At 50.0% G+C, this 21,790-nt stretch overlaps 2 protein-coding genes across 3 annotated transcripts; both read right to left on the bottom strand.

Moving 5' to 3' along the window:
• Positions 1-686: 686 nt before the first annotated feature.
• On the bottom strand, positions 687-2,452 carry Swsap1 (SWIM-type zinc finger 7 associated protein 1). The gene is made up of 2 exons (XM_027411588.2): positions 2,184-2,452; positions 687-1,518 (listed from the first exon to the last, which is right to left on the bottom strand). Exons 1-2 carry the CDS (start codon positions 2,424-2,426, stop codon positions 916-918), a joined length of 846 nt encoding a protein of 281 aa, XP_027267389.1. The 5' UTR covers positions 2,427-2,452; the 3' UTR covers positions 687-915.
• A 6,717-nt stretch (positions 2,453-9,169) lies between these two features.
• Plppr2 (phospholipid phosphatase related 2) lies at positions 9,170-21,751 on the bottom strand. 2 transcript variants are annotated; one of them, XM_027411582.2, is made up of 10 exons: positions 20,714-21,751; positions 19,266-19,435; positions 18,440-18,519; positions 16,915-17,103; positions 16,642-16,777; positions 13,773-14,044; positions 13,025-13,201; positions 10,917-11,039; positions 10,559-10,610; positions 9,170-10,427 (listed from the first exon to the last, which is right to left on the bottom strand). In XM_027411582.2, the coding sequence occupies exons 3-10, from the start codon at positions 18,503-18,505 to the stop codon at positions 10,084-10,086; spliced, it is 1,359 nt and encodes a 452-aa protein (XP_027267383.1). In that variant the 5' UTR covers positions 18,506-18,519; positions 19,266-19,435; positions 20,714-21,751; the 3' UTR covers positions 9,170-10,083. The 2 variants fall into 2 exon arrangements, with proteins under 2 accessions (XP_027267383.1, XP_027267387.1); XM_027411586.2 differs by having other exon boundaries at positions 10,251-10,427; positions 10,933-11,039.
• Between the last annotated feature and the right edge of the window lie 39 nt (positions 21,752-21,790).

The following is a 21,790-nucleotide window of genomic DNA, read 5'->3' as shown; positions in this document are numbered from 1 at the left end:
CTGGGAACTGAAACTAGGTCCTATGAGAGAATTCTTAACCATTGAGCCCTCTCTCCAGCTCCCTAGTTTTTTGATTGACTTTGAGACATGGTCTCACTTTGTAGCCCTGGTTGGCCTGGAACATTCCGTATAGATCAGGCTGGCCCTGTGCTAGGATTAAAGGCCTAGCCCTTTTTTTTTTTTTTTCTGACAGGGTCTAGTGTAGGACAGAGTGGCTTCCAACACCTTAAGTAGCCAAGGATAACCTTGCATTGTGACTTCCTATCTCTACATCCCAAAGCTGGGCTTACCATTTTGCAAAACACCACGCTCAAACTCAGTTTAATGGCTTGAAAAATGTTATGTCCTAAAAAAGCTAAATCTGTGCATACTCTGTACAGAGTGATTCTACTTCCAACCGTATACCCTAAACACATGTGCAAGGTCATGTATGTGTATGTGATTAGACTCCCTAACAGTAATGTAAGCCAAGACACAGAGGTAACTCATATGCAGGCACCATAGAGTACACAGAAGAAGCCAAGTGTGGAAGCACACTCCATATGCCCTGCCCACAAGGGATGAGCCTGGAGGGTCAGGAGTTCAAGAATAGCCTCAGCTAAGTATTTGGTCTGAGGCTAGCCTGAGCTACACGTGATCCTGTGGGAAAAGAACACAATAAGTAAGAAGAAATGAACTAGGAAACCTCAGATGATTATATTTATTTATTTATTTTAAAGGTTCTATTTATTATTATTACTATTTGTGTGGAGGGCATGTGTGTGCTTCTACCCAAATGTGGAGGCCGGAAGACAACTTGCAGGAGTCAGTTCTAGCTTTCTACCTTATGGATGCTGGGAATCAAAGCCAGGTAATCATGCTTATTGGAAAGGCCCCTTATCTACTGAGCCATCTTGCAAGCCCAGCTCAGCAATGCTACATTTTCCAGGTCTTTGATTCCGAACCTGTCCCTGAAGGAAGTATTCTATCCAAGGGAAACTGAGGGTCAGAGAGGTTGCCACATTCCAGAGTTAATGACTGGCTTTCAGCACTTGAACACTTTTTATCTGGGCTGGGCTTAGAAGCCTGGGTAGGCCATGGGATGATCTTCATCTCTCCACTAGGTAAGAAGGTCACTGACCACTCCGTCCTGGGGCTCAGCTTGCCCAACTCCAGGCTGGCCCGCAGGCAATGGTGCTGTCCCAAGTCTAGGGCATCTGGCTGCAGCCAGCACAGTGCAGGAAAATACCGTTGAAGCAATGTCAGATGTGGGGCATCATTGTCTTCTTCTTTTTGGGTCTCTAGGGCCACCACAAGCCCACAGCTGCCATTGGCTCCAAGACGGTGGCTAAAGTAGGCAGCAGTATCCAGAAGCAATGCAGCTAAGTAGGCGGCTTCCTGGACCCCTGAGTCTTCAGCTAGATATTCTTCCAGGCCATCTAGCAGTAGAAGGGACGGGGCAGGCCCTGGGGTCTCATGGGCAGAGGCCAGAAGCTGGAGAAGCTCTGGAACTGAGGATGGGTACTGGAATCGAACCTTCTAGAAGACAGGAAAAGGCAAGATTTAACATAGGAGGCCAAGGCTCCCTACTATGGCTGCCATGACTCTTCCATATTTTCCCAGTCGAGCCCCATATATAAATTTCGAGGATGAAGCACCAGCTCAGATATTCTTTGTCCTTCTTTGTCACCTGTCCTTTTCCAGCTTGTATCACTGCCCAAAATCATTTTAGTTAAGATTCTTTTTTTTTCTTTGACACAGGGTCTCATGTAAGCCAGGATGACTGAAAACTCGTGATGTAGCCGGATGGCCTGACCCTTCTGAAACCACCTCTTGAGAACTGAATCACAGGCGTGCATTGCCATGCCGGGTTAGAGGAACGAAACCCAGGGCTTCATGCATGCTAGCTGAGAGCTCTATTTTATTGTTGTTGGGAGAGAGAACGCGTGCTTCCAAGGGAAACTAACTCCACTTTAGACTCCACCTCCTTGGCGCCCACGCCCGCTAATGCCGAGCGATCATAGGACGGCCTTTCATTCACTCTTAACTAAACCCGCACTGCCCCGCCCCGTGCGGCTACCCGCCTCCTCCACCCACTTCGTCCCCGTAGGCCTTCTGACGCGCCATTGGCCTGCCGACCTGTCACTCATGCACCACCTCTCTTGCCATTGGGCGACACGTTCCAGATCCGGCCCTCCGGTTACCTGGAGCCGCCAGGGGTTCCGCGCTGCGGGTGTATTGAGCGGCAGGCTCTGAAGCGGCCTTCGTGTCATGAAGAGGACAGGCCCGCGGCCTTCCCCTGCCGCCTCGAGGGCGGCCGCAAACAGCAGCGAAGTCTGCGCGGAGCGCGGAGCGCCTAGCAGCAGCAATGGCGGACCCGGAGCTCCCTCCTCCCCGGGCCCTGCCGCGCGGCCTTCATTCAGCACCCGCCTCAGCGCCTCCGCCATTTGCCGAGTACCGCTGACCAATCAGGGATGCGTCCTCCTCCCGGGCCCGCCCACACCGATGTTTCATTGGCTATAGTTCGCAGCGTCACTTTCGGTCTCTGGAGCTGTCGTAAATGGTCAAAACACGGGACATGGAGCAAAGTGGTGCGTGAGGGAATCTGCTGCCGGAAGCCGCGTGATCAGATTAAAAGAAAGGTCGAGGGTGCAAACGCGCTCCCCAGAGACGCCTAGCCGTGAAGGGCACCAGCTGCTCTTCCAAAAGACCTGGGTTCGGTTCCCACTTCCTACAGGGTGATTTGCAAGCGTCCTTAACGCCAGTTCCTAGAGATCCGACGCCTTCTTCTGGCCTCCGCGGGCACGAGACACACATACATACCCGCGTGCGCGTACACACACACACACACACACACACACACACACACACACACACACACACACACACCCTGCGTAAAAATAAATCTTAACAAACAAACAAGCAAACAAAAAACTGTAGGTCACCCTTAGCTACATATTGAAGTTTTCGGCCAGCCTGGGCTACATGAGCTCCTGTCTTAAAATAAATAATAAAAACCAGACTCCTAACCTCAGCTTGCCCACCAGCAAAACGAGTGTTGTGATCCCTTGGGGTCATTGCAGTGTGTTGGTGTGAATATCCGCTAATATCGCCGAAGGACAGTTCACAGATGGAAAGGGACAGCTGTTCGCTTGTCTCTCCTTGCTTGGATATGGGAATATGTTTATATGGGCTACAGATTTGGGACTCAGATTTTTTCTTTTGATAGGGTGCCAATCATTTTACATTTCCTGGAACTCTGAAGATGTCTTATGCTACCATGCCAAGTTAATGCAGGGCTGGGGATCAAACCCAGGGTTTGTACGTGTTAAGCAAGCACTCACCACACTGCCTCATCCCTAGCCCTCAATGAGGGATGTTGGTGTATGTGTATGTACTCCCATGACACGGTGTGCATGTGTTCAGAGATGGGATGCGGTTCTTTCTCTCCTACTGTGTGGGTTCCCAGGATGAAAGATCTTCAGGATTGGTGGCAAGAACCCTCAGGCATCTCACTGACCCTGATTTCTGTTTTAATTTTAAAAAATCTTTATGTGTGTGCAGGCAGGACTGTGCCACCCCAGGTGTGTGGAGGTCAGTCCTTGTCTTCCATCTCATTGGAGGCAGTGCATGTTCACTGCTGTGTAGATCAGTCTGGCTGGCCCCAGAGCTTCTGGGGATCCTCCTGTCTCCACCCCCAAAAGCTCATCACAGCCCCACCATGATACTGATAATGTGTCTGGTATTTACACAACCCTCATGCCTACACTGCTAGCACTTTCCATACCGAGCCTTCTCCCAGGCTCCCTCTATGAGGGCTCTTAAAGGTGCCTGCCATCTGCCTTTCTCCTTGGCCTAGGACCGTCTTAATGCTTGCTTGTGTTTATGGGAGAGAGAACATTGCTTCTATTGAGAAATACTGGAGAGGACAAGTTGTGCAAGAGAACGAGGGCCTTAGATGCTTCTTCATGAGAATCTGCTGTCCACACCGTAGAATTGCAATTCTTTTATTTATTTTTATTTTATGTGCATTGTTGTTTTGCCTGCATGTTTTGCCTGTATGTTTGTGTGAGGGTGTCAGTGTTCTTAACCACAGAGCCATCTCTCTAGCCCTGAGAACTGTAATTCTTGTTAAATCATTGAATGAAGGAAGGAAGAATTAATGAGAACCAAGATCCCATTGCTCAGTCTCTTCACCCAGACTTGGCTCTAGAGCTGTCACTCAAGCCTGTGTTTCCCTAGAAACCTTGTCTCCTAGTAACTTCAAAGTGGTATGGTTGCCTGGAGACCCAGGAGCAGGGCGGAACTGTGATTTCCTGAGTTTACTCCTCTCTCCTTCTGGGGACAGAAAACAGCTCCACAACATCCCCCATTACACCCACACACACAGCTGGACACCCCTATACCTTGCACGCATGGGCGTGCACACACACACACACACACACACACACACACACACTGAGATGACTATGTGATTGGCATTCTGTACACATATGTCCTTGGCACACTGTTACACTGCTCTGTGAAGCATGCTGCTTTAGTCTCCCACCCCCATCGCAGACACACAGCCCGACACTACAAAGCATAAGGCGCACAAGCCCCAGGTCACAGGAGCACACTGAGCACAGGCACTTCTTGCTTCATGCCCAGAAGAGTTGTTTCTAGGGGCTCTATCTAGCTCTGTTTTTGCTTGTTTGTTTGGTTTCGTCTTTTTCTTCCTTTCTTTCCTTCAGCACTGGGGCTTGAACATAGGGCTCCACCTATGTTAAAGCTAAGTAAGCATTTTAACCCTGAGGTACATACATACATACAGACAGACCTGCCCCCCTTTTTTCCCCTCACTTAAAACATTTTTATTTATTTATTTATTATTCCTATAAGTGTTTGCCCGCATTTCTTATGTGCACCACGTGAGTGTGGTGCCCTCAGAAGTCAGAAGAGGGCACCAGAGCCCCTAGGACTGAGCTACCATGTGAGTTCTGAAAACTGCAACCAGCTTCTCTGCAAGACCAGGGTTCACTACTGAGCTATGTCTCCAGTCTCCCCTCATATTTTATTTATTTATTTACTTATTTATTTGGTTTTTCGAGACAGGGTTTCTCTGTGTAGCTTTGGAGCCTATCCTGGCACTCGCTCTGGAGACCAGGCTCAGACAGTCTCTTCACCCAGACTTGGCTCTAGAGCTGTCATGCAAGCCTGTGTTTCCCTCGAACTCATAGAGATCGGCCTGCCTCTGCCTCCCGAGTGCTGGGATTAAAGGTGTGCGCCACCAGTGCCCAGCTAGTTTTTATTTTTTATTTTTTTGAGACAGTTTCTTTGTGTAATGGCCCTGGCTGTCCTGGAACCGGGCTGGTCTTGAACTCACAGAGATCCACCTGCCTCTGCCTCTGCCTCTGCCTTTGCCTCCAGAGTGTTGAAATTAAAGGCGTGTGCCACCACCACCTGGCTTTTTTTTTAATTGAGACATTCAACTTCTTATATTGCCTAGGTTGGTTTTAAACTTATTGTGTAGCCCAAGCAAGTCTTGAACTCATGAGCCTTCTGTCTCAGTATCACAAGTAGCTGGATTATAGCTGCAGCACTAGGCCTGGCTGCCACTTGGTGTGTGTGTGTGGGGGGGGAGGGGGTCTGCATGTATGTTTGTACAGCACAGATGCTTAGTGTTCATGGATTCCAGAAAGGGGCATCAGATCCCCTATAATTGGGGTTGCAGATGGTTGTGAGCCACCATGTGAGTACTGGAAATCAAACCTGGGTCCTCTGGAAGAGCGACAAGTGCTCTTCATTTCTGAGGGAATAGCTCTCCAGGCCCTTAAATTCTTCTTCTTTTTTAAGAGATTTGTTTATATATATTTTATGTATATGGCTGTTTTTTCTGCATGTATGTCTGTGCATGAATGTATGCCTGGTACCTGAAGAAGTCAAAAGAGTTTGATTTCCTGGAAATGGAATTACAGACAGCTGTGAGCTTCTCTGTGGGTGCTGGGATCAAACCTGGGTCCTCTGCAAAAGCAGCAATTGCTTTTAATCCCTGAGCCATCTCCAGCATTTTTTATTTATTCACTTTGTGTGTGCCTCAGTGTGGCTGCAGGCGCTGTCACAAGTGGAAACGGGATGACCTGTAAGTGGCAGGCTTCTTTGTCCACTCCCACTTGTTTCATTAACTTGTCTCTGGCTGAACATCACCTGCTTGTAGAGGCTTTGCTTGAGCAGATTCCAAAACTAATCCATCCCTTTCATTTGTTTTTTTTTTTTTAAGATTTATTTCTCTTAAAAATTTAAGTGTAGCTGGGCATTGGTGGCACACGCCTTTAATCCCAGCACTCAGGAGGCAGAGGCAGAGCTGTGTGAGTTCGAGGCCACCTAGTCTACAGAGTGAGTTCTAGGACAGCCAAGGCCACACAAAGAATCCCTGTCTGGAATAAACAAACAAGTAAATTTAAGTATGTGTGTGTAAATTTTGCCTGCATGTATGCACACAATGTGTGTGCCTTGTGCCCCCAAAAGCCAGAAGAGGACATCAAATCCCCTAGACTGGACTTACAGATGGTTGTGAGCCACTACGTCGGTGCTGGAGATCAAGGCCATTACTTCTGGAAAAGCAGCCTCTCCATTGCTTTTTAATTTTTTCATCAACATCATCATCATCAATCATCATCATCAGTGTGTGTGCATGTGTGTGCACGCACACACCCATGTGCACACATGATTGGAGCGCCATCCCATGGCAAGCATGTGGAGGTCAGAGCACAACCTTGTCTATCTGTTTCTCTCATTCCACCTTTACCTGGGTTCTGGAGATCAAACTCGGGTCAACAGGTTTTGCAACAAACAAGCATGCATAGCCACTGAGTCATGTCACCTGCTCAGTTTTGTTTTCTTGTCTCAGGCAGCCCAGGCTGGACTCCAACTCGCTATATTCCCGAGAACAACCTTGAGTTTCGAATCCTACTGTTTTCATCTCCTAGGTGCCAGGGTTAGAAGCACACACCATCATGCCTGGCCACGAGGTTATTATACTCTGGGGATGGAACACAGCCTCTCACACGAGGCAAATGATCTACCACTGAACTTAATTTCCAGCCCTGGATAGCTTTAGAAAAACTTAATCTGTAGATTCCACATGAGGTTATCCATTCGTAATGTATGTCTGAACAAGGGTATGCGGCAACCCTCCTCAGAGGCCAGACCCTTCCCCACCTTTCATTGTCCTCCCTCTGAGCCAACACCAAGGACAAGGTCAGTCGGGCGCTGTCCGCGGTCCTGAAACTGCTCCCTCCCTGACGGGCCAGGAAGTTTTAAGGCCCGCAGGCCCCACAAATGACGGCTGTGAGTTTTGCAAGCAGCCCTGGTCAGTCAAGAATGAGGCTCTGTGATCATGAGACTTCTCATGGCTAATCTTCCGGTGGCCAGTGGCCAGCCCCTCCACCTCCCAGACTCTCTCCTCCTCCTCCTCTCTTTGCTCTTCATTCACTGAGTCCCTGAGTCCCAGGCACACAGGCATCCTTGGGTCTTTGGTTTGGTTTGGTTTGGTTTGGTTTGGTTTGGTTTGGTTTGGTTTGGTTTGGTTTGGTTTGGATGTCAGGCATGGGCTTCATCTTAGGACTTTGTACTTGCTGTCTTGTTTACCTGGAATGGTTACTGCCACACATCCACACACACTCTCCAGATGTTCATGGGGCTCCCTTTCTTCCCTCACATCTCACCTGTGCTGTTTTCTTCTCAATGGACTCCCAGAAAACTCTTTAAATATAGAAAGCCTCTCCATTTCAGAACCCTCTCCCACACATTCTCCTTTCCTGCTGATGCAGCCCAGGCTGGCTTCCAAGCAGCTGTGTAGCCCACGATGACCTTGGACTCCTCATCTTCCTGCTCCTCCACCTCCCAAATACTGAGATCACAGGCATGTGCCACTATGATTAGCTACTCACTCACTCTGAAAGTGTTTCATTACCTTTATTTATTTAGCTCATGGGAAATGACACAGTGCTGAGGGTAGAGGCCGCCATATGAGTTGGTTCTCTCTTCCCACCCTTTGGAAAGATTTCTGGAGCAGTAAACTCAGGTTTGTCAGCAAGTACCTTTACACAGTGAGCCATCTCCCCAGCCCCCAGTTTTTAAACTTAAAAACCATCTTAATTGTGTGTGTGTGTGTGTGTGTGTGTGCATGCCATGTGAGTGTGGGTGCCCTCAGAGGCAAAAGACAGCATCAGACCCCTTGTGAGCCGCACTACATGAGTGATGGGAACAGAACTTCACTCAGCCATATCTCCATATCCTGTTTTTAAAATTACAACAATAGCCTGGTGTTGGTGGCTCATCCCAGCACTCAGGAGGCAGAGGCAGGTGGATCTCTGTGAGTTTGAGCCTGGTCTACAGAGTGAGTGTCAGGATAGGCTCCAAAGCTACACAGAGAAACCCTGTCTCAAAAAACCAAAGAATTATAATAATAATAGTTGTTATTATTATTTGAGAGGGAGAGGCACAGAGAAGATGCGCCACACTGTGCGTGGGAAGCTCTGCATTGTTTGTCTTTCCTCCCACCCTGGGTTCTAGGGATGGAACTCAGGTTGTCAGGCTCCAAGAAAAGTGTTTTCACCTCCTGTGCTATCTAACTGGCTCTCACCCCACAATTCTCACATCAGCTTCCCTGGCTCGAGTTTTCTACTGATCAAATAACAATATCTAACATCCCAGAGATCTAAAGTCCAGGTATTGGGGTACACTTGCAATCCCAGCTCTTAGGAAGCTGAGGGAGGTTGGCCATGGGCTACATAATGGCATCCAGAAATCTCAAGCTCGCACTTAAATCCTTGAGCCTAGAGATTGGAATCTATAGGGTTTCAGATTTGAGGCTTTTGGGGTGTGTGTGACAGGGTCTTGGGTAACCCAAACTGACCTGCAGCTTGCTATGTAGCCAAAGATGACCTTGAACTCCAGATTCCCTGCCTCCGCCTCTCCAGTGTTTGCCACAGGCATGACCCTACATCCAGTGTATGAGAAACTCTGCCAACTGCCCCACATTCCTACCCTTGATCCATGCCACTGGTCCCATGGCCACACTGTCTTTCCACATTTGTCCTTAGATACACTGTGACAGCTCACTCACACCCATATTCACAGTCATCTAGATCCAGTTACAGTCTCCCCCATCTCCCAGTATTCGGGGGAGGCAGGCAGCAGGCCAAACTTCTGTTACAAACAGGTCTTTATTAAAGATGAGGAGGGAGGCAGGGAAGGGGGACAGTGTCTCATCTGCCCACTGCCTTTGGCTATTCAGGGTAGGGGAACCCCCTTTTGCTTTACCCATGCCCCCCAAGATGGCACATCTGCACGAGGCTGAGGCAGAGGGGGCAGTATGAAGAATAAGGGTGGGTCCCAAGAAAATATTTTTTCACAGCCCTAATAAATAATAGAAGGTTTGGGGGTGCCCTGGGCACAGCCAAGGGGAGACAGCACCCGGAACTCTAAAACTTGTGAACTGGGGCAAGCCCTACTTAAGTAGGGAGTTGGAGAGTGTGAGATGCTGCACCTGGGGAGGAGCTAGAAACGTAGGGGTGCCGCAGGACCCTGCTATGGGGGAGCCTGCCCCCCACCCTCCAGCTGGAGTCTGTTATTCTAGGGAGAGTCTGGATAGCCCTCCTTGGCTTTGACACGGGCGGTCCCCCATTGACTGGAATCATTCCCACCCACTCTCGGCAATTCTGAAAGCCAAGGGCTCCTATTGGCTGTTTAGACACTGAACATTGGCCATAGTTACCCTCTTGCTCGAGGAAGCTAAGAAGTGAGAAGTTCTCATTGGCTGGAGTAAACTTTTAGGTTAAATTCTGAGAACTAGGAGCTCTCACTGGCTTGACAGTGGCCAGATGGGTCAAGGGCAGTCTTAGGGACTGGGCCCACCTGCTTATTTTTGCCTACCCGGATGTTTAAGAAGGCCAAAGAGCAGCCAAGAGATCCTTCCCACCCATAGAAGTGTCCTTCCAGCCATCTTCTGTCGCCGAGCCTGGCTGTTTTGGAGGGCAGGGTCCTTTAGCACTCACGTGGCACACGCACACGTGTCAGGGAAGAAACAGGGGACACTGGGTGCATTTTAGGTGGCGAGTCTCACAGCAGGTGGTCGCGGCTGGCAAACAGATAAGGGCTGAAGTTGTCGCGGTGGAAGGGGGAGGGATGGAGTCCACTGAGGGTGTACAGGTCCCGTAGCAGGGGCGTGGGCAGCAGTAGCTTCCGGCCGCGACCACCTCCCCCACCTGGGCCCCCGGGTCCAGGGGAGGAAGGCGAGGGACCCTGGCTGGGAGTCGGAGCGGGCAGGGGCAGAGGCAGCGGCAGGGGTGTTGGCTCAGACCTCAGTCGAGGGCGGGGCACACGGGGCGAGGAGCACATCGCTGGGGCCCTGGAGGACACACAGCTGGGAATCAGGTGGCCACGGCGGGCACAGTTCTGCGGCTCTAGAGATGACATTCGGAGATGAGGAGGTTAGCAAAACTAGAGGTTTTGCAAAACCTCACAGAAGCCCAGGTGAGACCTCTGCGCAGCTGGAAGAGCCGGTTCATCCCCCCGCCCGCCTCCGAACACTTACTGGATGGGGTGAGCCGTGCCGGTGTCGAATGCGGCCTGCAGGTCTCGGCTTCCTGAGACAAAGAAAGAAGAGGGAAGGGGCTAGAGGATCCCAGGACCCCGCAACTCACAGTCAGAAAGGGCTCATCAACCAGACGCCCCATGGAAAACGCACCAGAGATCTCCCGATTAACGATGTAACTTTGGGAGGGAGAGGGAGTGTAGCCTTCCAGTCGTTAGACAGCTTTCTTCCTAGGACTTCGTCCCCAGAGCTGATGGCTCCCCTTTCCCCCAGAGAAGGGTCCTCACCGCCTGATTCCCTACCTCCCGGGCCTGCCTCCACCCACCACCAGCCCGGAGCAGCTCCCGGGCCCCCTTACCTGGGCCACACTTAACTTTTCGAGGGGGCTGTCCATAGTGGGGGCCTGGCTCAGGTCCTCCCAGGGGGAGAGCCTTCGACCAGAGGGCGGTCGGCTCTGGAAATTGTGCACAACACAGGTGACCTACGCCAGAGAGATAGGAGTGTGTTGAGGCCTGAGACCAACAACACAAGAATTATGAAAATACCCTCCCCAGTTTTCCAATAGAAACTGAGGCTAGGATTTCCAAACCCATATAACCTTTCTTTATATTTTTACTTTTTACTCATCGGTTGTGACATATATATAAATATATATTTATATATATTTTGTATAATATATATATATATATATATATATTATATATGGAACTCTGGCTGCATTTACGTGCTGGATATTTAGTATATTGCAATTATTTGGCATGAATATTGTTTGTTTTTAATTTTGTGATTTATTTTTACTTTCTGTCTATGGGTGTTTTGCCTGTATAGACATACACCTGCATGCTTGGTGTCCATGTAGGTCAGAAGAGGGTCCCATAGAACTGGCGTTACAGATGGTTGTGAGCCACCATGTGGGTTCTGGGAACTGAACCTAGGTCCTCTGCAAGAGGGCCAGTGCTCTTACATGCTGAGCCATCTCTGTATCCCTGAATACAGATATTTCAATGTTTCAAAAATGTTGTTACTTTTATGATAACCCACAACACATTGCATTCATGGTGGAAATCTTTCAGCAGTTAGTTAGTTCCGCTCACCCGGTGAGACCCAGGATAGAATTTATGCTTAGGCAATTACACAATTGCCGTTCCCTAATGAGCTTTCTTCTCACTAGCCTTTCCCCAAATGTTGTAGGAAGGGCTGAGTATGGCTTACTCCATGTAATGCTCACCTAGCACGCATGGGTTTCACCCCAGCACCACAACAACAGGACATTGGTGGGCATGTCTGGAATCCCAGAACTAAGATGATGAGGCAGGAGGATCAGAAGTACAAGGTTACGTTTGGCTAGACAGCCACATGAGAGCCTGTCTCAAAAAAAAAATTGTCTTGCCAGGAATAGTGGTGCACAACTTTAGTTCCAACACTTGGGATGCAGAGTTAATAAGATTTCTGTGAGTTCAAGACCAGCTGGTCTACAAGGTGCATTCCAAGCTAGTCAGGGTTGCATAGTGAGGCCTCTCTAAAAAAACTAAAAGAAAAAGGAAAGAAAAAAAAAAAAAAGAGGTTTCACTAATTTACTAACTAACCCTTGCTGGGCCTCGAACTCACAATGTAGACCAAGCTGGCCTCAAACTCAAGAAATGTGCCTGCTTTTGCTACCCAAGTGCTGGGGTTAGAGGGATGTGACACCATGCCTGGCCAAAATATTCCTTAAAAATATATTTAGGGGTCCAGGAAAGTGGCTCAGTGTTTAAGAGCTATGGCACATATACACACACATTTAATGCAGGCAAAACACTCGCACAAAATTAAAACTACACAAATCTTTAAAATGTATGTGCATAGTTTTAAATGTACGGGTGGGTGTGCATGTTTGTGTATGTGCAGGTGTGCGTGCATGTGTGTGTGTGTGTGTGTGTGTGTGTGTGTGTGTGTGTGTGTTAAGTTTACATGTTGCTGTGTGTGAGAGGTGGGGTCAGCCTCTGATGTAATTCCTCAGGAGTGGTCCACCTTGCTTCTTGAGACAGAGCCTCTCGTGGCCTGGAGCTCCCAGATTAGGCTAGACTGGCTGGCCAGTGAGCCCCAGGAATCCTCTTGCCTCTGCCCCCCCCCCCCGGTTCTGGATAGCAAGCACACCACTTCTGGAGCCAGAGTTCTGAACTCAAATCCTCATGCTTGCAAGACAGGCACTTTACCAACTGAGCCATGTTCCCCCCGTAAAATAGTATTTATTTCAGATGCAGAGTGTTGTGGCATCCCTTAAATTTTGCTCACCTCGGCATGATCCTGTCAACCCATTTCCCAGATGAGAACAAGCAAGCAGTCAGTGTCAAAGTAAAAGACAACTGCTCTCCCCAGGTCTTGCAGAATCTATATACCCTTTAGCATCGTTGAGTAATTCTGTCTCTTGGGTCAAGGGACTGATTAGAGGTCTTCCATATAGAGATGGGTGGGAGGGAAACTCACCAGAAAGGTAGCGATGGCCGCCCCGGTCAGAAAGCCAGCCAGCACGTCCGACCAGTGGTTGCGATACTCTGCCACGCGGACCACGCCCACCAGGAAGGCGGGGCACAGCAGGGCCAAGCAGAGAGAAGGCTTTACCAGGCGGGAACCCTTCACGCGGAACACTAGGGTCACGTACATCTGTGGGACCCGAACTGATCAGAGGATGAACCCACGCCTTTAGGGTCAGAGTAATGGAGGCTTGTGGGAGTGGCCGGGGGCCTCCAGGAATGGGGCAGTGGATCCAAAGCGGGGCTCCGTGGAGGTGGAGACGTGACCACACAAGAATAGAGAGAAGGGTTCCTGGAATTGAGATGGCAGGGGAGGGACTCCAAGGGTCGCTGGGGTTCTACATGCAGGTGGTGTGGCCAGAGCGCCAAAAAGGACAGGTGAGGGTCTATGGAACAGGCTTCCCTGTGATGGGGAAAGATGCTCACTGCATTAAAGCATGCACACAGAACCACGGAGAAGAATCAGGGCCTAAGGGCAGGTCTCCGGAGGTAACCTCGGAGCCTCATGGGGCCACAGGAGTGGTCAGGAGGGAACATCAGTCATTCCAGAGGTCAGAAAAAGGAAAGAAGTCAAAGCAACAGAACGTGGGAATAGAGAAAGGCAACGGACAGAACTAAGTAAGAATTAGGGGCCTCCCTTTCCACCAAGCACCCCCTCCCAACTCCAGCAGACCCCTGGCATGCCCCCAGGGCCTCCTCACCGCAGTGTAGGTGACCGCGTAGGCGCACAGGGCCGCGTCCTTGCAGGGGAAGGCGCGGCGTGCAGCGGCCACCAGGCTGGGGCTGCCCGCACAGGCGCTCTGGTCCGTGACGAAGCGGTCAGGCCCTGGCCGGTCAGGAGAAGGAGGTGGACAGCCCAGGGCCGTGTAGTTGGGGCGACAGACAGACAGGAAATGAGGCGTGGGATTACCGGTCACCACCTGTCCCGCATTTGCAAAGATGGTCGTGGTGAATAGGCCAAAAGAGTACACCCCTGGCGATGGGGAGAAAAGAGGTCATATCCCTTCAACTGGGTGCCCCACACAGTTCCATTAAGCCCCTTGTCTAGGTCTAAACTTAATTTTTAGGCCAGGCAGTGGTAGCGCACACCTTTGACCCCAGCACTCTGGAGGCAGAGACAGGCGGATCTACAGGCCTGGTCTACAAAGTGAGTTTCAGGGCTACACAGAGAAACTCTCTTGAAAAAAGCCGAGATTTCCTTTTTACATTTACTTATTTGTGTAGACAGTTATGCTGTGTGTGGAGGTCAGAGGATAGCCTGCGGCATTTGGTTCTTTTCTTCTATCCATAGGTTCTGGAACTCACGTTTGGCAGCAAGCTCCTTTGCCCTCTGGCAATCACTGGTCTCAACTGTCTTGCTATTCTTAGGATGACCACTGAAGTCAATCTGGGACCCTATGATAACAGGGCTGAAGTCCCTTTACCTTTGGTGCCACCATGGGTCCCTCACTACAGCTATATCTATAGTCTGTCTCTAAGAAATAAACTGTGTCAAGGGCAAGCCCTTCCTGACTCTATCACAACTATCCCGGGACCCCTCAACACCACTGCATCAGGAGTTTGGGATCTCCTAGGAAGACCCTACTGAAGTTTCTAGGATTCCTCCTCTCATTGCCCTTCTCGTCCTCTTATATTTGTTAAGAATTACATTTATTTGGGGTTGGAGAGATAGCTCAGTGGTTAAGAGTGCTGGCAACTTTTCCAGAGAACCCAGGTTCAGTTCTCAGCACCCACAAGGCTGCTCACAACTGCCTGTAGCTACAGTTCCAGGGGTCTAACACCCTCACAGATATCCATGCAGGCAATAAATAATAAATAAATACATAAACAAATAAATCCTTTTAAAACATTTAAATGTTACATTGATTTGTTTGTATGTTTATGTGCATGGTGGCCAGAAGACAACTTGTGACAGACATACATATGTCTGTCCTTCTAGCAAATAGGTTAGGGATTGAACTCAAGTTGTCAGGCTTGGTGGCAGACAGAGACAGCATTTACCCCTGAACCCTCTAACCAGCATGTCCCCCCTCCCCCAGGCAGAGTCTAGGTCTGTAACCCTGACTAGTCTTAAGCTTGATACATAGACCAGGCTGGCTGGGAACTTTCAGTCTAGCCTGAACTTTTTACTTCTTATTTTTATTTTTGAATATGTATGTGTGCCTTCATGAGTTTATGTGCACCACATGGATGCAGGTACCCACGGAGGCCAGAGAGTGTCATATCCCCTGAAACTAGAGTCACAAGCAGCTGTGGGCTGCCTTATGTGGGTGCTGGGACCTGAACCCTGGTCCTTTGCAAGAACAGCAAGCACTGTCAACCACCAAGCCATCTCCGTAGCTCCTGACCAGAATTTCTGAGATTTCAGATTATAGGAATATATACCAACCCACACAGCTTGGTTTGTTTTGTTTTGAAGATAGCAACTCACTTTGTAGCCCAGGGTAGCTTCCAGAATTGAGATCTTCCTACCATAGCCTCCCAAATCCTAGGATTTCATTGTGACCAGCATAGGCTTGCATTCTTCATGTCTGCTTGTTGTGTGGGTCAAAGGACAATTCAGGTGTCAATCCCCCGACACCTTCACATTTAGAGACAGAGCTTCCCACAGGCTTAAAACTTTGCCAAATAGGCCAGACTTGGTGACCCAAAGCTTCCAAGAGTCCACCTGTCTCCACCTCCCGTCTTACCATATCTGGGACAACAAATGTGTGCCACCCCTGGCACTTAAAAGATTTTCTTGGGCTGGAGAGGTGGCTCAGTAATTAAGAGCACTGGCTGCTCTTCCAGAGGACCCAGGTTCAATTCGTAGCCCGAACATGGCAGTTTACAAGTCTCTGTATCTCCAGTTCCAGGGGATCCAACATCCTCACACAAACATATATGCAGGCAAAACACCAATGTACATAAAATAAAAATAGTAAGTTATAAAAAAAATAAGGTGGGTGGTGGTGGCGCACACCTTTAATGCCAGAACTCAGGAGGCAGAGGCAGGCCATTCTCTGAATTTGAGGCCAGCCTGGTCTACAGAGTAAGTTCCAGGACAGTCAGGGCTACACAGAGAAACCCTATCTCAATTTTACACACACACACACACACACACACACACACACACACACACACACACACACACGATTTATTCACGTCTGTGTGTGCATGTCTGTGTCTCCGTGTGTGCATGCACGTACATATGTGTATGTGCTTGCATGTCTGTGTCTATGTGTAATGTATGTCTGTGTATGTGTGCTGTTATCTATGTGTGGGTACATGCATGTATCTCTATGTGTGTATATGTGAATGCATCTACATATATGTGCATGCATGTATGTTCGTCTGTGCACACCTGCATTTATGTATGAGTGTGCATGTGTATGTATGTGTGTGCCACATCTTGAGTCAGAGGACAACTCAGAAATAACTTCTCTCCTTTGACCATGAGGGTCTGGATAATCAGTCAAGCTTGGTGACAAGTGCCTGTACCCACTGAGCCATAAGGTGAAATAGTCCCTTTGTTCCTGAACTCACCTCCCCCCCAAGACCATTGGACTAACCCCAGGCTGCATCTCTCACCCAGGAAACGGACCAGCCTCCGAAGTGGGGGGCTGAAGCGGCAGCAGGCCCCGGACACAATGGTGCTCTCCCCGCTGACAGGGCTGGCAGAAGGTGGAGCAGGGAAGAAGGCACGTGCCAGCTCCCCCAGCAGGATCTGTGGACAAGACTAAGATGGGATCTTCCTGGCCTTCAAGGCCAGGGCTCCCCCAGCCCCTATCTGCCCTTCTGCCCTTCTGGGAGTTTCTACTCCCTGGCATCCATCCAACCTGGGTGTGACCCACACCGTCTCACCGTGAAGGTGGGCCCAGCAGTGACCAGGGCATAGATGAGGGCTGGAGGTGCTCGGCTGGCAGCCTCAGGCCCGGGGTACGGCTTGGCATAAGCGCTGTCATAGCAGAAGAAGCCCTGGGTGTGCACAGGGAAGGTGTCCGTGAACTCTAGGCGGTATGCAAGCAGGATCACAATGCCCAGCAACACAGACTGCAGTCGGTCAGGGCCAGAGAGAGGCAAAAAGAGACAGGTCAGAGGCCATGAGGCCATGGAGAGAGAAACAGGGAAATGGAGATAGATGGAGGGAAATAGAGACAAAAGGAGGGGAAGGAAGGAATATATTTTTACCTTCTCAACAACTCTAGCTATGATTCCATTTTCTTTTTTCTGGTGCATTTTTCCTTTGTCTTGTGTTTTTATTGTTGTTTTCCAGTTTTTTTTGTTTTGTTTTGTTTTGTTTTGAGGCAAGGCCTCATGTAATCCAGGATGGTTTAGAACTCTCTATGGAATTAGGGTTAACTCCTGATCCTCCAGCCTCCACCTCCCTAGTAACGGGGTCATAGTTGTATATAGCTGTAGGTCAGTACACCTTGTTTATTCAGTGCTGAGGATGGAGCCCAGAGCTCTGTGCAAGCTACGCAAGCTACCAACTGAGCCACATCCTCAACCCATTTTTAATTTACTTACTATTTTCTAGATGGTCTCATTATGTATCTCAAGCTGGCATGGAAATCATAAGCTTTTTGTTGTTGTTTTCATTGTTTTGAGGCAGGGTCTTACTATGTAGCTCTGGTGTCCTGGAACTCACTCTGTGGACCAGGTAGGACTGGAACTCACAGAGGTCCGCCTGCCTCTGCCTCTGCCTCTGCCTCTTGAGTGCTGGGATTAAAGGTGTGAGCCACCACATCTAGCTTGTTTGCTTTGAGATGAGATCTCACTTCATAGTCCTGGCTGGCCTGCAACTTCCCATGTCTATGGAATAGCCTTGAATTTGTAGGCATTCTCCTGCCTCTGCCTCCTGAATGTTAGCATTACAAGTATGCATTACATTGGCTGTGCCTTGAAATTTGTTTTCTCTTTCTGTCTTTATCTTTTTTTGAGTCAGAGTCTCATGTAGCCCAGGCTGGCCTTGACTTTCATGAAATCCTTCTCCTTCAGCCTTGCAATGCCGAGGTTCACGTGCCACATGTGTGCCACCATTCCCTATTAATTATGCCCATTTTAGAGATGAAGAAACTGAGGCTCAGGCATTCGAAGTCCTAAAGTGTGAGTGGATTAGGGCAGAATGGGGCTAAAACCCAGGGAGGAACACTTCTGATCCCAACCCTGTCAACACATCTCAAGAGAAAGGGAGCAGCAGCTAAAGTTCTGGGGTAACAGGGTGTGAGAGGGCACAGAGGGGGAGATGGTAGGACTGGACTGGAGCCAGGGATTTGGGAAAATGAGTATGGCAAAGGGCTGAGCCAGGAGCAGGAGAGCTGGGCAAGGATAAAGGGAAGAATCAGGAACCAGGTTCCCTTTCTCAGAGTAGCTCTGAGGCCCTCACCTCCACGAAGACAAAGCAGGGGATGATGGAGAAACTGCGCTTCAGGTGAGGTCTCCCTCCAGCCATGGCGAAGGCTGGGCCTGTGGAGAGGGAGGGAGTGGAACTCCAGGGCACATGAGTACATAAGGCTTCATGGAGTTCTCAGTCTGCTCTTTAGCCTGCTTCCCACCCTCTGGCCCCTGCCCCTGCCCACTAGAATCCCTGCCTCGTCTAACACCAGGCTTTGACTTCTACCAGAGACCTAAGACTGTTTCTTAAGTTACAGTTATTATTACGTGTGTGTACATGTGTGCCACATCCTTTGTGTGGAGGTCAGAGGGCAACCTGCAGGACTTGGTTCTTTCATGTGACCCAAAAGATTCTATGGTGGTCTCTTCTCTCTACTTTCTATAAAATTCTAATCAGATCCCACACCTTTTAGGGGAACCCCTAATCAGTCTCCAGAGGAGACACCTCCAGTTTTAGAGAAGGGTGCCCTTCTCTTTGGTACCCACCTTAATCATATTTCAGGGAATTTTATCATCTTTCCCCAGGAGGTCCCATGCTTCCTGCCACCTCATTCCCACTAGGCCCTTTCTCCTAGTCCCTTCCACCATGGCCTCCACATTCGGGCCCCCACCCCACCCCCATGGGCTGAGGTATCTGGTATGGGCTGATAGCCAGACCCTCCCTCTCTCCCAGCTGCTTCTCTCTCCACCCCCCATCCTCTCAGCCCAGCTGCCTCCCCCAGTCTCCTCTCACCAACACCCTACATATAACTTCAACCCCCAAGGCTTCAGTAGCCTATAGTCAAGCCAGCTTATAATGCAGTGATACCTGCTCTCACCTGTGAAAGCACCCTAGGGCTTCCCACAGGCCTCCACCTCGACCACCACCAACTCACAGCCACTCCTGGAGGCTAGCAGGGCAAGGACACTCATCTCCATTGCACGGATGTGGAAACTGAGGCCCAGGCAGGCGAGGGTAGGCACTGTGTGTCCAGGGCTCCATTGAGGCCTACTCCACAGAGTAACATATTGGAGTGAGGGTCACCACAGGTTCCAGATGTACAGTCACTCACATGGGTACTCCCACAAGATACAACCCAGCCACAGCTTCCATCCTAAGCTCTATACACAGGGACACCTCAGAATATGACATTTGTCTACTCCACAGTAAGATCCAAGCATACTGTGTGGGGTGCCTGTTTCATGCTGGGCAAACCAGGCTTGCTCATTCACACAAGTCCTCAGTACTCCTAAACACACACACACACACATACACACACACACACACACACACACACACACACACACACACACACACGAGTTTGCATATGGCCTGTCATAGACACCCACGCGGATGGAACATACCCCCTCAAAATACAGTCAGAGAGACATCCCAGCCCCCTACAAACCCTTACCCTGATACAGTCACCACCACAGTCTCAAGGTTGCCAACACATTTAAGAGTCACAGGAGAGTCACTCCACACAACGAAAGTCACAGAATGGGTCACAGAGTAACACCCCCAGTTACAAGGCACTCCTGACGGTCACACACATGAACACTCTCTCCAGTCATAGAGACAGTGTGCCTGCCATCTACAACCTCAGCCACATGGTCAGGCAGGTATATGTGACATGGACTTGCAGCCACACACATACAAAAGGCACGTAAGATCAGACACCTGCCAGATTGCAAAACAGCCACGTACACCATCAGAAGGAACCACAAAATGACAGCCAGATCACACAACTAGTCACCTAGACAAACACACACAGTGCAAGCACAAGCAGTCACACAGACACACGAAGGAACCCAGTGCTCTCTCTCTCTCTCTCTCTCTCTCTCTTCTCTCCTCCTCCTCTCTCTCTCTCTCTCTCTCTCTCTCTCTCTCTTCTCTCTCTCTCTCTCTCTCTCTCTCTCTCACACACACACACACACACACAATCAGCGGACACACCCGAACCTATCACAGCCAGAGAGCCACACAACCAGTTACACAACCACACACCAACACTGGGCAGCCACACCACACCATCATTCATCCACAGCCACCCTCGCAACAGTGTGACCTGGCTACAGAGGCCCCTGGGGGTCCCCTCTCCAGGTTCCCCTCCCCCAACTCCATTCAAAGCCCGAGACCTCCGCCTCCCCTCCCCCAGTTACCCTCCCCCCAAAATGGACCCGCAGGGAACGTATCGGAAGGACCCACGTCCCCGGTCTGGACCTGCGTGCCCGGGCCGGGCAGCCCCGGTGCTGGGAAGAAGAGGCGCCCACGCTCCTCCCTCACCCTGTCTAGGCCGCCGCCGCCTGAGCCCCCGCTCCGTCTACACGGTCCCGGCACCGCAGGACAGTCCGAGAGACCGCTGGTCAGGCAGGCGGACGTGGAGACGGAGAAATCTGGACAGCGGTGCTTGCAGCTCCGCGCAGACTCCGTGGCAGAGGCAGGGGCGGGACCACAGAGCCTTATTTGCATAATCCAGTGGGGCGGAGAAATGGGATATCATTTGCATAACCCATGAGGGCGGGCCCACAGTGTCTGTTAGCCAGGTGGGCGGGGACAATGGTCTCCTCATTTGCATAACAATATGGACCGGGAGTTGTTCAGAGTGTTAGGGCGGAGCTATAGAACGTTCATTTGCATAACTCAATGAAGCAGGCAGAGGTTGGAAGGGAAAAGAATGGAGACAGAGATGGGTGGGGTAGGCTGAGGGAAGAGAGGAGCTCAGCCTCCTCAAAGGGCACCCCATGCCATGCCTCACCCCATTTGGGCATCGAGATCCTGAAAGACTATTTGGATAACGAGGTCCATTTTTGAGTTTGTGACAGGGTCTCATGAAGCCCAAGCTGGTCTCCAATTCTCTTTGTAGTCAGTGCTGGCCTTGAGCTTGGGATCCTCCTTGAGTGCTGGAATTTTAGAAGTCTGTTCCACCACATCTGGTTTGTATGGTGTTGGGGTTGGAACCCAAGGCTTCGTGTATGCTAAGCAAGCGCTGCCCTGATTTTGTGTTTTTAAATTTTTTAAATTATATTTATTGGTGTGTGTGCCATGTTTTGTGTGCATTTAGAGGTTGGAGGACAACTTGCATAAGTCGGTTCTCTCCTACCATTGTGAGGGTCCCTGGGATCAAACTCAGGTCTTCAGACTTAGTGGCAATTGCCTTACCCATTGAGCCATTTGGCTGGCTCACTTCTGTGTTTTTGAGACAGTCTCCTCTAGCCTAGGCTGGTCTCATACATGCTGTGCTAACTTTGAACAGATAAGCCTGCGTCCATCTACCTTCTAAATGCAGGATTGCATGCCCAACGGACACACTCTAAATCTTGTCTCACTGTCCAAACTAGACCCACACATACTCAAAAGTGC

This window comes from Cricetulus griseus, chromosome 4 (genome assembly GCF_003668045.3).
Source record: "Cricetulus griseus strain 17A/GY chromosome 4, alternate assembly CriGri-PICRH-1.0, whole genome shotgun sequence".
Taxonomy (NCBI): domain Eukaryota; kingdom Metazoa; phylum Chordata; class Mammalia; order Rodentia; family Cricetidae; genus Cricetulus; species Cricetulus griseus.
This window is presented reverse-complemented; position numbering and strand designations above follow the sequence as displayed.

Excerpts from the sequence above, each read along its gene's own strand:
- Swsap1 (XM_027411588.2), bottom strand. The coding sequence starts at position 2,426 with ATGGCGGAGGCGCTGAGGCGGGTGCTGAATGAAGGCCGCGCGGCAGGG. Across the intron at positions 1,519-2,183 it reads GGAACCCCTGGCGGCTCCAG|AAGGTTCGATTCCAGTACCC; the intron begins GTAACCGGAGGG and ends CCTGTCTTCTAG.
- Plppr2 (XM_027411582.2), bottom strand. The coding sequence starts at position 18,505 with ATGGCTGGAGGGAGACCTCACCTGAAGCGCAGTTTCTCCATCATCCCC. Across the intron at positions 11,040-13,024 it reads CGGCCATCGCTACCTTTCTG|GTCACCTGTGTTGTGCACAA; the intron begins GTGAGTTTCCCT and ends TCTCTGGCGTAG. Across the intron at positions 10,428-10,558 it reads GGCACGGCTCACCCCATCCA|AGCCGCAGAACTGTGCCCGC; the intron begins GTAAGTGTTCGG and ends TGTCATCTCTAG.